At 41.0% G+C, this 16,117-nt stretch overlaps 1 protein-coding gene and 1 long non-coding RNA gene across 3 annotated transcripts in view; one reads left to right on the top strand and one right to left on the bottom strand.

Annotated features, from left to right (window-relative positions):
- CNGA1 (cyclic nucleotide gated channel subunit alpha 1) overlaps nt 1–16,117 on the bottom strand; it is an 84,805-nt gene that overhangs the window by 7,305 nt on the left and 61,383 nt on the right. For both annotated transcript variants that reach the window (XM_014344683.5, XM_057302101.2), the window contains 7 exons: nt 13,725–13,845; nt 12,495–12,611; nt 10,948–11,010; nt 4,509–4,550; nt 4,319–4,426; nt 3,186–3,293; nt 1,912–2,018 (listed from right to left, as the gene is read on the bottom strand). In XM_014344683.5, coding sequence (XP_014200169.3) covers nt 1,912–2,018; nt 3,186–3,293; nt 4,319–4,426; nt 4,509–4,550; nt 10,948–11,010; nt 12,495–12,611; nt 13,725–13,843 — 664 coding nt within the window. In that variant the 5' untranslated portion in view covers nt 13,844–13,845. The remainder of the gene's footprint in view (nt 1–1,911; nt 2,019–3,185; nt 3,294–4,318; nt 4,427–4,508; nt 4,551–10,947; nt 11,011–12,494; nt 12,612–13,724; nt 13,846–16,117) is intronic.
- Nucleotides 1–16,117, top strand: part of LOC130541442 (uncharacterized) — a 75,983-nt gene that overhangs the window by 24,255 nt on the left and 35,611 nt on the right. The gene's annotated exons all lie outside the window — the stretch shown is intronic.

The raw sequence follows: 16,117 nt of genomic DNA, 5'->3' as shown, positions 1-16,117 counted from the left end.
GAGGATCCCTTGAGTGCAGGAGTTTGAGACCAGCTTAAGTCTCTATGATATTATTTGAAAGAAAGAAAGAGAGAGAGGGATGGAGGGAGGGAGGGAAAGAAAGAAAGAAAAGAAAGAAAGAAAGAGAAAGAAAGAAAGAAAGAAAGAAAGAAAGAAAGAAAGAAAGAAAGAAAGAAAGAAAGAAAGAAGAAAGAAAGAGAAAGAAAGAAAGAGGAAAGAAAGAAAAAGAAAAGTGTCTTTTGGTCTAACGAAGCAGCCCTTGGTGAGGTCCAAGATGGGGCTGGTCACCAGAAAGACTAAGTTATGTTTAGAAGCTTGGAACTTTTACCCCAACCTCCTTCATCCAGGAAAGGGAGAAGCACTGGAGACTGAGTTAATAGTCCATCATGCCTCCATGATAAAACCTCTGTAAAAATCCCTGAACTATGGGGTTTGGAGCATTATCAGGTTAGTGAACACATCTATGAACTAGGAGGGTGCCAAACCCCAGTTCCATGGGGACAAAAGCCCCTGTTCTCATGACTCTTCCCGACTTTGCCCTATGTATCTCTTCATCTGGCTCTTCATCTGTATTCATTATCATACCCTTTATTAATATAATAGCGCAGTAAACATAAGTGTTTTCCTATGGTCTGTAAGTTGTGCTAGCAAATTACTAGACCCACAAGGGAGCTGTGGGAACTCCAATTTATAGCTGGTCAGTCAGAAGCACAAGCCACAACCTGAGACTTACGATTGGCATCTGAAGTGGGGGATCATCTTGGGAGACTGAGCCCTTAACCTGTTGGGCCTGTTCTAACTCCCGTTAGTGTCCGAATTCAGTTAAATTTTAACCCAGCTGGTGTTACAGAATTGCTTGGTGTGTAGAGGAAACGCCATATACATATCGGTCACCAGAATTGTGTTGTATTGAGAGCGTAGTAACATACAATGGGTTGTTGTTTTTTTCCCCCACCGTACACAGTTCATGGAAGGTTTCCTGAACACACTAGCAATGTGCCTAATAGCCCACGCCAGTGTCTTGTCAGAATCCCAGCCCTATCGTGGACGCTTGGGTACTTGCCCTGTGCTGTCTATTTTGCATATTCTTGCCTTACCCCTTCGATGTGAAGCATAAGTGTCCTTTGAGGCTGCATTTTCATCTCTCATTCTTGCTCCCTTAGACACTTGGGATCTTCCCTCCTATGCTGTTACCACGGGCTTGTGTGTTTTAAACCCAGCATTTCAGCCCTCTGATACATTACACTAGGAAAGGGATTTGCTCCTTCTCCTAAACTGGCTACCAAAGCTACAAATATGACAGGGCATTGTTCCAGGATACTAGTATTTAGAGAATGTTCAATTTTACGTAATGATTCTTAAAAGGTTATAGTCTGTGTATAACGGTTACATTTGCATGTGAGAGTGTAGAAACAATTAGCTTCTACGTACTTAACAGAAATACTTCAGAAGCTATCCCCTCTGGTCAATAATATCTCACCATAAACCACAAAGCTGAGTTAAGTGCATTTTTCCTCCTTCTTATAAAATTTTGAATATGGCTCTGCTGAGGACAATGACATTTTTCCCCACGACTCTTTACATTATCTCCCTGTTAGCTTCCCCCTGTAGCTGGCAGAATATTTCTGCTCTCTCTATTCCTCTCGCCTGGCACAAAACCAATGAACAAGATAATGGAGGAAAGCCACATCTACTTGTCAAAAAGTTGCCTGGTAACTTCCTCTGAATCAGCTGGAGTCATCTAAGCCTGTGAGTTTATACATCGTGACTCTTGCCTTCACCTGTGCCTTTTTCTCTAAAACAGATTTTTGTGAGTTTTCTTTGAAGAATACTTGGATTAGGAAATGTCAAATTACAATGCTAGAGATAAAAGCATGAAATTTTAAAATATTCAAAACTGAACATATTTACCTGTCCTTGTTCGTACAAACATATCGATTAAATAGACTATGTCTGATACGTAATCCAAAATGAGCCAATATTCTAGGTAATCAGATTGAAGTTCATCAAAACATGCTCTATAAAAAAAGAAACACTTGTATAAATAAAAAAGAAATGGGGGCCAATTTAAGTAAAAGTTCTCTTTGTATATTTTCTTTATCATGATGAGAAGCACAGCACACTCAGGCTAGGAGAGGTCCTTAGAGTCCTTTAATTAACCATGGCTCTCCCGATATTTTCCCTGAGTGGTTGGATTTCGATCCTCACACTTCTGAATTCCAACATCCTTTCCATGATACTAGTCAGCTTAGTAAAAACATCCAATAAGAATAAGTGGGTTGAAGGGTACAAGTATACAGTAAGACAGAAGGAATAAATTCAATGTTTGATAGCAGACTATACTTAACAAAAATGTATTGAACTTGGGTGATGGACACTCTAAATACCCTGACTTAATCACTATATGCATTATATACAAGTAACAAAATTTCACATGTACCCCATAAATTTGTACAAAAAAATCTTTAAATAAATTTAAAAAATAAATGGCCTAAAACTAAAATCAAAATATGTTGGGTGAAACACATCGATCACCAGGTTCATATTGACTATCTATACCCAAAATGCTTTAGGAAGTTGTGCTTGGTCTTGGATGAGTGAGATGTTTACCATCTAAAAGACATTAAATCCTTGATCTTTTTCCACTATTGGCAACATTTTTTTCTCATAGGTCAAAGAAAATAGTTTCTCCCGATGTTCTAATTAAGTTATTATATAACCAAAAGTTTAAAAGTCTTCCCCTCCAACAACAGACACTGGGGTCTATTTGAGAGTGGCGGGTGGGAAAAGGGAGAGAAGCAGAAAAAATAACGATTGGGTACTGGGCTTAACACCTGGGTGAGAAAATAATCTGTGCACCAAACCCCTGTGACACGAGTTTACCTATAAAACAAGCCTGCACATGTACCCCCGAACGTCAAATAAAAGTTAAAAAAATTAAAAAATAAAAGTTTTCCCCGACCCCTCCATGCATCCCAGTACTGCAGACCCAATTATATTGAGAACTGAAGCACTTCCTCCTGATCCCAGGAAAACACACTGAGAATAATCTAGCCTCTCTTTACCACCTGCAGTAGAGAAAGGAGGTGTGTCCTAAAGGGCTCTAAGTCAAATTGTTTAGTCAGTGAACTTGGAAACTAGAAATGGGGTGAGATCCACAAAAAAAAAAAAAAAATTATAGACACCTGGCAATAACCATTGTCCAGTTGTACATAACAGGTAATGTGATGCAAAACAGCCAGTTGTAATATGTGTTTCCCGAGGGATCAATAACCACAACTTCTTTCTTCTCCCTAGCGGCAATTAGAAATAAAGGGGATAGTTACCAAGATACAAGAACATTTTTATTTACCATGTTAAACATCGTTATGCCCATCAACCACAATTAATGAAATGGAAGTAAGCTGGAGAAGCTCACTCTGCAGTGTGAAGATTAGCATGGCATAAGAGCACTAGTCATAAGAAAGTGGTTAGTGAGGGGTGGATAGATAACAAAACGACCAGTTTTTTTTTTTTTTTGAGAGGCCAGCTATGTTTTATTAAGCTAAATGTTAAAGAGATGTGTAAAAATGTAAAACAATGCCACTCTTCTCATTAAGACCAGTCTTATATTAAAGCATACATTAGGTTTTTACTAAAGCCCTGGTTTCACTGCGATGCTGCAGTCAGTTGTATACCTCAGCCACTGAGAGGGAATAGTGGCATAGATCTGGGGTCCCCAACCCCCGGGCTGTGGGCCGGTACTGGTTTGTGGTCTGTTAGGAACCCAGCGGGCCACACAGCAGGAGGTGAGCTGCAGGGCGAGGGAGCTTTACTGCCTGAGCTCGGCCTCCTGTCAGATCAGCAGTGGCATTAGATTCTCATAGGAGCACAAACCTTATTGTGATCTGCGCGTGCAAGGGATCTAGGTTGCACACTCCTTATAAGAATGTAATTAAAATAAAAATTAAATTTTTATTTCAGTTTTTAAAATGATTGTAGGATCCTAGAAACCTAATCCTCCTTGGAACCTAAATATTTCTCAGCGATAAGTTATCTTCACCAATGCTTAGGGAAGAGAATTAACCCTAGCAGTGAAAATTCTTGAGAGAATTAAGAATAATGCTACCATTGCTAATTTTAGGGAAATTGGAAAAAGTTTTAATTCACTTCTGATAATTTATGTTAAATGTTTATTTTTCAATGTTTAAAGACATTTGGTCTTTACACAGGGCTCTTTACTATAAAGTTTCTTTCTACTTTGTATTATGGAAAATCATCCCTGCATCTAAAACCCATCACAATTTCCTTCTATTTCAATGCCACTAAAAGTGCTTACTCTTCTTTCTTATCTTTGCTTTTCTCCTCTTTCTTTTTATTCTCTTTGTCCTTTTTCTTCTTTTTCTTCTCTGGGTCGTTTTTATTTTCATTTTTATCATCTGACTTGCTGAAAAAATTAAGCAAGTAGTATTAAAATACAGAAATGTTATGGGCAGAAAAATGTGGGGTAATTCTTGCCAAAGTCTTACCTCTTCTTTTCTTTTTTCTTTTTCTTTTTTTCTTCTGGTTCCCTAAAGAAAAAAATAATATATCTGTCACATAATCACAGTCTTCCACTCTTATTTACTTTCTTTTTCATTGAGCAAAAATCTCAGCCTTGCATTCAAAGACCTGCTCCAGTGCTCAAAACCCATCTGGTCTCTTACTGGAGGTTTCTACCCCAAAAAGTGGGGGGTGGGGCAGACAATTATCCAGATAATAAACAAGAACTTCTAAGCTAATAGATTTGGGAAATAGAAACAAATGGAGATGAATAAAGGCATAGAACCAAGGAGAAAAATTTAAGAAACAACAGCCCCCCAAGAGTGTTCTTCGAAAGTGTTAATGTATTAAAAATAATATTTAAAATTTAAGCTTCTTGACATCATTTACATTTATCCTTGAATAAAATCATTGAGAATTTTAAGAAAATGCCATCAATTTTCTTTAGAGGGGATAACCCTGACTGAAGTCATTTTTCATGAGTAATCAACAAGCTGTCTGGTAATATGGTGGAATCTCAGTTATTAGAATAATTTACCAGATTTAAGGCCACCTTTTTCCACATACAATTTCTTCTTGAGTGGAGACTGTATAACTAGTGCCTCTTTCTATGATTAGCTTTCTCTATCAGCAGGGGAATAGATTCTGAAGTCAGACAGACCTAGGGTTATAGCAGGCTGCCATTGTCAGCTCAGAAGTCTTAGGAAATTTCATTAGCCAGACATGAATGAACAGGCATCTTGTTACCACTAGGATAGTCAGAGAAGGCTTTTAAAGGGAAGTAGTTCTAAAGCTAGGCCTCAAAGTATCACTAAGACTTGGAGTTGAGAAGAAGAGAGAGGATGTTAGAGCAGGAAAATTTCTAAGTGCAATGGACTCAATCTGGGTAAGAATGACCCAACAGAAGTGGAAAGCCTCTGTTGAGAAGAAATGGAAGATAAGATTGACAAGTGAGGTGAGGCTTAACATCTAAGATGGTCACGTACAAACAGGGACAGAACAATAAAGTTGGATAAGGAAGAATTTACTGCTATGGGAGTACACTTCTATTCAAGATTTGACAGCCTAGCATGGATCCTGAAAGATGATGTCGACACACTACTCAAATGGCTCTTGGAAACCTGGAAAAAGGTAATGGCCCACACAAAATGAAATAAACATTAACACCATGGCAGATGGTGGAGGAAGGTATCAAAAGACTCAGAAAAGTGGCATCTTGAAGTGGATACACTGTTTGGAAGATAGCCTACCAGCTAATTATGTTCCCAAAGAGGGCTCAAAGGATGCAAAATTGATGTGGAATGGGCTGGTGAGAGGGATATTATCAGCTTTGAGAAGTTCAGTGGTACTATCCTCTGTAGGCCAGGGCTGATGGTGGGAAATGTCATTACAGAACTGAGTTCTCTGAGAGCAATAGGGATAATAGGATCTAGAAATAACTGAGACTAATGGCAGTGCTTACCCATCAGAAGTAAGGTTGGTCCAGTAATTATAATGAGCATTAAGGTGGGGATGGTAACCAAGGGTCTTAACCCATAGACAGCTATGGAGGAGGTTAATAGAATATAGTATTCCTAGACAGATGGGAAGCCTGTTAGCTAGTTAGGGTATTATTTAATGTATACAACCAAAACGAATCAGGAATGAATAATTAGGAGGTTGAGGGCAACTTACTCCATCAAAAAAATCAGAATCCTAGTAGGGCATGGTGGCTTATGGCTATAATCTCAGCACTTTGGGAGGTTGAGGCGGGAGGATCACTTGAGCCCAGGAGTTCAAGACCAGCCCGGGCAACATAGCAAGACCCCATCTCAAAAAATAAATTGATTCATTACAATTTAAATTTTAAAAAAATCAGAATCCTTTGAACAGTTCCAGACCTAAGCCAGTACTTAGACCTAAAACCAATGACTAGAGGAGAAGCCAAGACCCATGAAGAAAGACTCTGCAACAGTATGACAAACATATTCCAGTAACGATTTCCCTGGTCTTTCTCCTAAAGAACCTATGGCCATTACTTAGATCACTATACTCTGGGGGAAAAAAAGAATACTTAGATACATTGAAGACTGTTTGGCACAGGATCCATGTTGATGTTGAAACCTAGGGATTGAAGCATCATCGTGGCCCCCTGTTAAACTTGAGGGGCATATGATGGACTGGTAATAATAGATTCCTGGATGAGATATGACTTATGGTGTTTCCCACTGGGTCCACAGACCCACTACTATGTGATCATTTCTCCAGTTCCTAAATGTAAAAGTGAAATGTATGTAATTCTTGAATATAAAAGTAGAATGTATATAAGTTCCTGAATATAAAAGAGAAATGTATATAATTGTATAAAATCATGCATGGAGGAGTGGTGGTCTCTCTTAATTTCCCCATGTAATTTATCATCTGACTCCCACAAAAACCAAATAGATCCTAGTGGATGGCAGAGAGACTACTGCAAAATCAACCAAGTAGTAGCCCCAATTGCAGCTGACATGTCCTATGTGGAAAATAACACAGTGACCCACTCTGTGATCACTTCTCCAGTTCCTAAATGTAAAAGTGAAATGTACATAATTCCTGAATACAAAAGGGAAATGTATATAGTTGGTCATCGGCACAACTCCCACCCCTACCCCACTAGTTCCTTGGCTTGTGAGGAAAGAGGTGTAAGACCGAGGAGAAGCCCTTAAGCTGCTTCCCACCTTCTGGCCAAAAGCAACATTGCATCCTGGGGAGAAAAAGAAATGCCATCCTTAAAGACCTAATGCATGCAGGGGTGGTGATCGCTCTTCATTTCCCCACATAATTCATCATCAGACCCCTGCAAAAACCAAATGGATCCTAATGGACAGCAATAGACAATTGCAAAGTCAACCAAGTAGTAGCCCCAATTGCAGCTGCTGTGTCATATGTGGAAAACAATGCATTCACTTGATATACACTGCATACCTAAGGTTCTGGGTCAGTCATTGTGAATGTCATTTTTCATTACTATCAGGAAAGAGGATCAGACATAGCTCATACTCACAGGGGATAACAAACTGTACACACCTACACTCTTTTCCAAGGTTATATTAACTTTCTTTCCTACTGTCATGACAGCCTTGAGGGACCTGGATCACGTGGACATTTCTCAGAGCACCACATTAGTCCACTATATCTGCATCAATGGCATTCTGTTAGTCAGACCCTGAAATAGGATTACCTAACCATGGGACATAAAAAGAATGCCCATTATGAGATGGATTCTGTCAGAAACAACAATTCATAATGTATCAATCCGTCATATGATGAAGTAAGATATCTGGGATTGAGCATGAATCAGAGCAAATAAGTAAGCTGCCCAGGCAGGTGGCTCAGTACCCTTCGTCTTTTTTTTTCTTTCTTTCTTTTTTTTTTTTTGAGGAGTCTTGCTCTGTCACCCAGGCAGGAGTGCGGTGGCACAATCTCGGCTCACTGCAACCTCTGCCTCCCGGTTCAAGTGATTCCCCTGCCTCAGCCTCCCAAGTAGCTGGGACTAAAGGCGTGCACCACCACACCTGGTTAATTTTTGTATTTTTAGTAGAAATGAGGTTTCACCATGTAGGTTGGCCAGGCTGGTCTCCATTCCTGACCTTAGGTGGTCTGCCTGCCTCGGCCTCCCAAAGTGCTGGGATTACAGGTGTGAGCCACCATGCCCGGCCTTCAGTACCCTTCTTTATGTCATTTCCACGTTGGAAATTTCCATTCATTTTCCATTATGTCATTTTCCACTCAGCACCTATTTATCAGCCCCCACCTGTGGCCATATGTGGGGTTCTTTAGAAGGAGCTGATACGGCATGTTGCATAGATGGGTCAGTTTAGAATGTGGATGCAAGCCAAAATGGTCTGTGTCTGCACCACAGCCTCACTTAGAGGTGGTCTTGAAAGTGTGAGGTTAATTTCCCCAATGGCACAGCTTCAAGCAGTATACAGTCATCTAGTTTGTATGGAAAAAGAAATAGCCCAGACTGGGTCCGATGGCTCAAGCCTGTAATCCCAGCACTTTAGGACGCTGAGGTGGGAGGATCACATGAGGCCAAGGAGTTAGAGACCAGCCTGGCCAACATGGCGAAACCCCACTAAAAATACAAAAATTAGCCAGGCGTGGTGGCTCACGCCTGTAATCCCAGCTACTTGGGAGGCTGAGGCAGGAGGATCATTTGATCCCGGGAGATGGAGGCTGCAGTAAGCCAAGATTGCACCACTGCACTCCAGCACGGGCAACTGAGTGAGTACCTGTCTCAAAAAAGAAAAGAAAAAAAAAGGGAAAAAGAAATAGCCCAAATGAAGAATATACATGTGTAAAAGGACTCGTGGGCAGTCACAAATGCCTTGACTGGTTGGTCAGGGACCTGGATGGAAAACGATGGAAAGATCAGGGAAAATATTTCAGAAGAGGCAGACTGAATGGACATATTATGAGTGTGAGCACAAAGTTTGAAAATCTTTGTTTTTATTTGTTTGTTTTTCGCTTGTAGTGAACGTGCCTGTTACAGAGACCAATGCTATGACTCCAAAACGGTGCTTTCTCCTGAGGAAAGTAATCAGTCACTTGATGGCAAGTTAACTAAATTGGACTCCTGACACCATGGAAGGGGCATCAAATATATTGATAAGAACTGACATATATTATGACTATTCATTTGCTTTTTTGCCACAGGGCTTTGACCAGTGCCATTATTTAGGGGCATATGAAGCATGATCACTAATATGAAATATTGCTTAACATCACTTTGGACCAAGGACCCACTTTAAGGCAAAAAAAAAAAAAATGTGGCATTGGAACCTGAGTTTGGGATCCAATGGTCCTATCATAAGCTGCACACCTTTGTCAGCTACTGACATGATAGTTAAGGAGGGACCTTTTGAAACCACAGCTGAAGTGCTATCATAGAGTTTATACTCTAGGAAGAAAAGGTGCCATCCTCTAGGATACTGTATATATGCTAAAACAATGATCACTGTATGGTTCTCTATGCCTGTATAGAATGCATTGGTCTGGGAACTACGGGGTCTAAGTAGGGGTGACAAATGTAGGAAAGGTATGTTTCCCATTCTTGCAACTTAAGGATCTATGGATCTAGAGGTCCTGGCTTCCAGAGGGGTGATGCATCTGCCAGGGAATGCCAGAGTTCCATTAAACATTAAGCTACGGCTACTCCCCAGCCACTTTCGTCCCCTCGTGCCCAACAGGCAAGGAAGAGAGTCACCACACTGGCAAAAGTTATTGACCGTGATCATCAGAAGTAGGCAGTGCTGTATACAATGCAGGGAGGGGAGATGTATTTGCACCTAGGTGGTCTTTTGGTATTTTCCAGCCCAGTTTTGGTGGTAAATGGGCAAGTACTGTAGCCATGACTCAAGAAGGGCATGGTGACCCAGGGCTCAAGTTCTTCAGGGATGAGTGTCTGTATTGTTCCACCAGCTAAGTCATCTAGACCAGCAGATGTGCTGGCCAAGGATGAGAGGACCCTAGAATGAGTAGAAGTGGAGAGGGTGAAGAATTTCATTTGAGGCCTCAAAACCACCTGCAACTGCCAGAGACCTTAGTTTAATCCCATTAACTGTACTCTTATAAGCTTTCTCAGGGAAAAATAACCAGGATACTGGAGTAGGTATTCCCACATGGGGTGAATTTTCTATATAAACAAAATGGATCTGGGCAGCACACGGTTGGGCCGTACAGTGGCTATGCAGGTGGTGCACAAAATTCAGGCACTCATTCCCCACTTGCCAAGAGTGTTGGTTGCTGTCAGCTCAGTTTTTCCTCTCCCTTGGCTGGCCTTGGCTGAAGGAAACCACCATGCTCCATCCAGATGGTTATGCTCCATCTTCTAGGGCCAACTTTTTTCCAATAACTGTGCATGGAAACAAAGGCCCAAGTCTATTACCTAAATAGGGACAACTCTAAAAGGTCATCCCTGCTCCAGGGATCCCCACAGAATCACATTGTACATCAGCTCTATTCTCTGAAGTTCGACTTCTCCCTCTGCCCAATACTGACCCCCAACTCCCTTCCAGATATTGTTCCCAAGACCATTCCCAACAAACTTCTGCATACAAGACTCCATCTCAGAAACTGTCTCCTGAGGAAATTCACCTAAGACACATTGGCTCAAACTGGAAAGGAGTAATATTTCCTGACAAAAATTCACTTATTTTTGTCAGTCACTCTATTCACAGAGAAAGTCAACTGCATGAACACTATGGACATGATTTTTTCTACATGTATTCAAATAAATGAATGAACACTACTTTTCAACAAAATGATAAGACTATCATTGCCATTGTATTAGATCATTTGATTAATAAATGTTTCCTTTATAACAGATTCAGATATATTCCTACATTTTTACTGGTTTTCTTTAAAACCAAAGCTTTGGTTTTCTATTGTAAATATACTTACTGGTCCTTATTGCTGCTGTTGTTCACATTAAAAAGTGCAATGGCACCAGGCAGGTACTGCTCCCTGGGAAATGAAAAACATGCAGTGAAATCACAATAGTCACCATCTGTATAATGTCCATGGTAGGCAAATGGTCTGAAAAAACAAATTCTTTTCCATTTCTACTCATTACTAAAGACTATGTAGATGATAGATATTTCAAAAACATATTATGAAGCATAAAGCATAAAAGTATATCCTGAGCCTCCATGAAGCATGACTTGCCAAATGCCAGTGTCTTGAACAAACATAGTGATATGGTTTGGCTGTGTCCCCACCCAAATCTCATCTTGAATTATAGCTCCCATAATCCCCACATGCCACGGGAGGGACCCAGTGGGAAGTAATTGAATCATAGGAGTGGGTGTTGCCCATGCCATTCTCGTGCTAGTAAATAAGTCTCACAAGATCTGATGGTTTTATAAAGGGCAGTTCCCCTGCACATGCTCTCTTGCCTGCTACCATGTAAGACATGACTTTGCTCCTCCTTTGCCTTCTGCCATGATTGTGAGGCCTCCCCAGCCATGTGGAACTGTAAGTCCATTAAGCCTCTTTTTCTTTATAAATTAACCAGTCTCGGGTATTTCTTCATAACATTATGAAAATGGACATGGTTAGTAAATGCATATCGGTCAATGTTCATACCAAGAATTAGCTTAAGTGAACCAACCTCAATGCCAGTAACTCCCAACAAGAGACCTAAGACTGTTAGGGAAAGTAAGATGAGGAGAAAAGCTAAATAAAAACAATGGGGAGGCTGGAGGTAGTCAATGGGAAGAAAAATAAGAAAAAGGAAAAAAAAAGGGGAGGAAAAAAGCAAAGAACAAGTAATTATGTAAAACAGGTGGAAACCCCAGCTCCAACACCAATACCACACCACACCCCTTCTGCAATCTCAAGTCCGGTATCTGAAGTTTTCACAACTTCTTTATTTCCTACTAAGGATATTTTTGCTTTTCTCTTCTAGCACCTCTCTCCAGTGCTCTATTTCCTAAAAGTAGGACCAAATGGGATGGAGCATTTTAGAGAATAACAGCCAACCCTCTCACATGTACTTGCTTCAGGACCCTGAAAGAAGGATCAGAGAGAAACAAGAAATCAGAAAGGACTGGGTTTCTTAAGGGTTTCTTAAGGGACAGACCCCAGTGGGTCTCAGGGAAAATGAAGCAAGAGTGTTTACAACTTGGAACGCCATGGCCATAAATAATCATCGGGCAGTGGCAATATTTCCCAAGAGACGGCATGGGTAAGGAACAGAAGTAATTCCTCCTGAGATCCTACATCGTGTGTAGATAGCAGAGGCATTTGCCAAGCTTGCTCCGAAACAACAGTTTACAAAAAACCATTTATGCCTAGTGTTTGATTATTGGAACGCTAAGCATGTGGGAGTTATTTCTATCCTACTGCTCAAGGTCATCACCATGATCTGATTGCAAAAATTCAAAACACTGCAACCTTAAGCATAAATGGTTAAAAACAAGCACCAAGGGATGGATCATACTGCTCACCTCTGTGATGGTCCTCCCTTTCTGAGTGACTTATAACTAAAGGAACCCCTTGCATGAGGGTTTTCATTCTCTGATTCTTCAGATATAGAGGCACTGTCATCATCCTCGGAAAAGGAGCTACAGCCCAATAGGAGGCAGAGAGAGATGAGTTAATGTTTTCAGCCACTGCAGAGAAGCAACATTCCTCACTAGGGGGACAATTGCCTCACCTCTTTTCCTTCCCTCTCAAACTAACATACATAACAATTTTTAGTTAGCATAAAGTTAGAACTATACAAAATACATGGAATTATATAAAATTTATGTATAATTCAGTAAAATGCATTTAACTAAGAAACTAGTTTCTAGGTTTTCCACATTCCTATTGTTTGATGCATTGGTTGATGTTAATATTTATCAAATAGCAAGTGTGATATCTGGGACTTAGATCATATTATACCTTTGTGTGAACTAGTTTTCTAACTAATGTTTCATCCCACTAAAAGTAAATTCAACCACATTCATATACATTATATTCATTTATAGGGTAAGCACTTTAAATTATACTTTTAAATCACGTTGCTAGCATTTCATACTCTGAGTACTTTTCATATGTATCTATGGCAATGTCATCTTTTTAGATTCAAAATGTCACTTGAGGAAAAGCCCTGCCATTGACTAAAGAAATGTTTGGCATAGGTGCTTAATAGATGCTTCCAAAAAAGTGACCACAATAATATCTATGTTCAAGCAGGGCATGGTGGCTCACGCCTGTAATCCCAACACTTTGGGAGGCCGAGGCAGGCAGATCACTTGAGGTCAGGAGTTCGTGACCAGCCTGGCCAATATGGCAAAACCCTGTCTCTACTAAAAATACAAAAAAAAAATTAGCCTGGTGTGGTAGTGCACACATGTAGTCCCAGCTACCTGGGAGGCTGAGGCAAGAGAATCACTTGAACCCAGAAGGCAGAGGTTGCAGTGAGCTGAGATTGTGCCACTGCGTTCCAGCCTGTGCAGCAGAGTGAGACTCCATCTCAAAATAAATAAATAAATAAATAAATAAATAAATAAATAAATAAAATCTATGTTCATTTGTTAGACAAGTTATGCAGTTCCAAAGTATAAATAAATTTGCTAAATACATTACAAAGTTCAAGGTTACAAATTATAAAGCTAAATTGAAATTAAATCTAGTTAAATTAAAGAACTGTAGCTAATAATAAAAATGCATGGGAAAATGTTTGGATTTACCTGCATGCTCCATTTTCCATCCTTCGTATTTCCTTTTCAATATCTGGTACAATCACATTGGGCATGGTTACAAAAGACTGCTGTGTATTGATAATATTGTTCTTCATGGATAGTTTCATATCTGAGAAGAAAGAAGTCTTATTAGTGGAAAGGCTATTTTTATATATTTACATATATAATCAAAAGTTTCACCCTATGTATTAGTCTGTCCTCATGCTGCTAATAAAGACATACCTGAGACTGGGTAATTTATAAAGGAAAGAGGTTTAATGGACTTGTAGCTCCACATGGCTAGTGGGGGCCTCACAATCATGGCAGAAAGCACAGGAGAAGCAAAGGCACATCTTACATGGCAGCAGGCAAGAGAGCTTGTGCAGCGGAACTCCCCTTTATAAAACCATCAGATCTCATGAGACTTATTCACTATCATGAGACTAGCATGGGAAAAACTCACTCCCATGATTCCACTGCCTCCCACTGAGTTCCTCCCATGACACATAGGGATTATGGGAGCCGCACTTTAAGATGAAGTTTGGGTGGGTACACAGCCAAACCATATCAACCCTACCATTTTTCTAAGACTATATAATACCATCTGTTTGCAGTTTTACATAGGAATTATTCTTTAATAGAATGCAGGCATGGCCTATTCCCCTAATTTCCATTGACCAGTTTTTTGTAAAAAAATTTTTAATTTAAGAATGTACCAGACTTATAAAACATTTATAAATTTGGATTTATCCCAGTTTTGAAATACTCAAGCAATGTAACTGTAGAACAAAACCATAGGGACCTCGCATACCCATCAAGCAATTAAATAACAGTAAAAAGCAGTAGATGTAATGGAGGTAATCTGCTGTGAATTTCCATAGGCATTTGGACAAAAAGGGTCTTGAGTAGTATTCAAACTTTAGAGGAAAGAGAGATAAAATTGATCACATTTTTAGCAAGTCCCCTAAATTATTCAGATGCATATATACCCAACCAACATATTTTGAAAACACTGGCCTAAACTCTAGTCAGGACATATTATTTCCTCAGCTCAGGTAGAGGAGGCAGGGTGGAATTTCAATTCACTTTCCAGCTGCTCCCAGCACAGGCCATGCCCCTTTGGCTGCTGTCTGAGACTCTGCCTTCTTCACTGGCTTCAGCTTCCGTTTGTCTATGATTTCTGTTCATGGTCCTCAGGAAGGATCCTCTCTCCAGTTTGAGGGAACCCACCTTGAGAATGCCAGTAACTGATAACGGGAAGGGGGACAGGGAAGTGCTGGGTAGAGAAGAGTGGGGTCCCCGGCGAGGGCTCCACACTCGGGCCTTATGCCCACGGACCTAAGTGAAAACAGGCACTCCTGTTTTCGCCTCAATGTTGCATTTTCTGAGACCACTCTAGCTGCCACGTCCCCCCCATCCTGTGCCCATATAAACCTGAGACCTTAGCGGGCACACACACAAGCGGCTGAATGTCGAGAGGAACAGAGTGGCAGAGAATGGCAGAGAGCGGCAGAGAGTGGTGGAGAGCAGCAGGGCAGCACGGCAGAGAAGGAGGTAAGAGGCGTCTGAACATCAAGAGGAGTTGCGTCCAGAACGGCGGAACTCCAGGGGAAGATTATCCCCACACCCCTCCACCTTCCCGGAACTCCAGCTCCCCATCCCGCTGAAAGTCACCTCCACTGTTCAACAAAGTCTCAGCATTCATTACCTTTCAAACAGTTCATATGACCTGATTTGTCCAGTACTCTGGAAAAGAATGGAGGTGGGGAGGTTAACACTCAGCTGTCCCCGGACAGCAAGGCTAAAGGAGCTCACTATAACACATGCCCACTTGGGCTCTGGCACCTTTCCGTCTGCGTGCTCCCCCTTCCCTCAGGGGTTTGAGCAGCGGCGGGGGAGGGGACCAAACAGGTGAGCCACACCCCTGCCGCACGTCCTGCAAGGGGAATCAGAAAACCTTCCCATTTTATAACCACATGAAAGATGACATCGCCTGCATCTTCCATGGCTTCCAATACTCGGTGCCAGAATGGTTCTGACTGCAGAGTGGTGAATGTTCCTCCCCCTAATTCCCTACTGGCCTTGATCACCTAGGCGTGGAGTTTGATACCTGCCCTTAAAAGAGCCAGCCACTTAAAGAACATACTTCTGTTCAAAACGAGCACATGTGAGGCACCCCTTCAGGGATTCCCTGGAAACCCTTACGAGCCTTTTTGAAGGGGGGGTAAAGCTGAAGGCCCTCTGGGTGTAGGTGGAGCTGAAATTCTGTGCCGTTGATGACTATGCAAATTTATTTGGATCCAAAGACTCCATGGGCCCAGGGACCTTTAGGCTATATTCAAACAGGGCTGCTATGTAAAGGTACTCACCGATATAGCTAGACCAGTTGTTTATAACCATCC

Source organism: Pan paniscus, chromosome 3 (assembly GCF_029289425.2).
Source record: "Pan paniscus chromosome 3, NHGRI_mPanPan1-v2.0_pri, whole genome shotgun sequence".
NCBI classification, from domain to species: Eukaryota; Metazoa; Chordata; class Mammalia; order Primates; family Hominidae; genus Pan; species Pan paniscus.
Note: the sequence above shows the minus strand (reverse complement) of the source record. Positions and strands in the feature narration are given on the sequence as shown.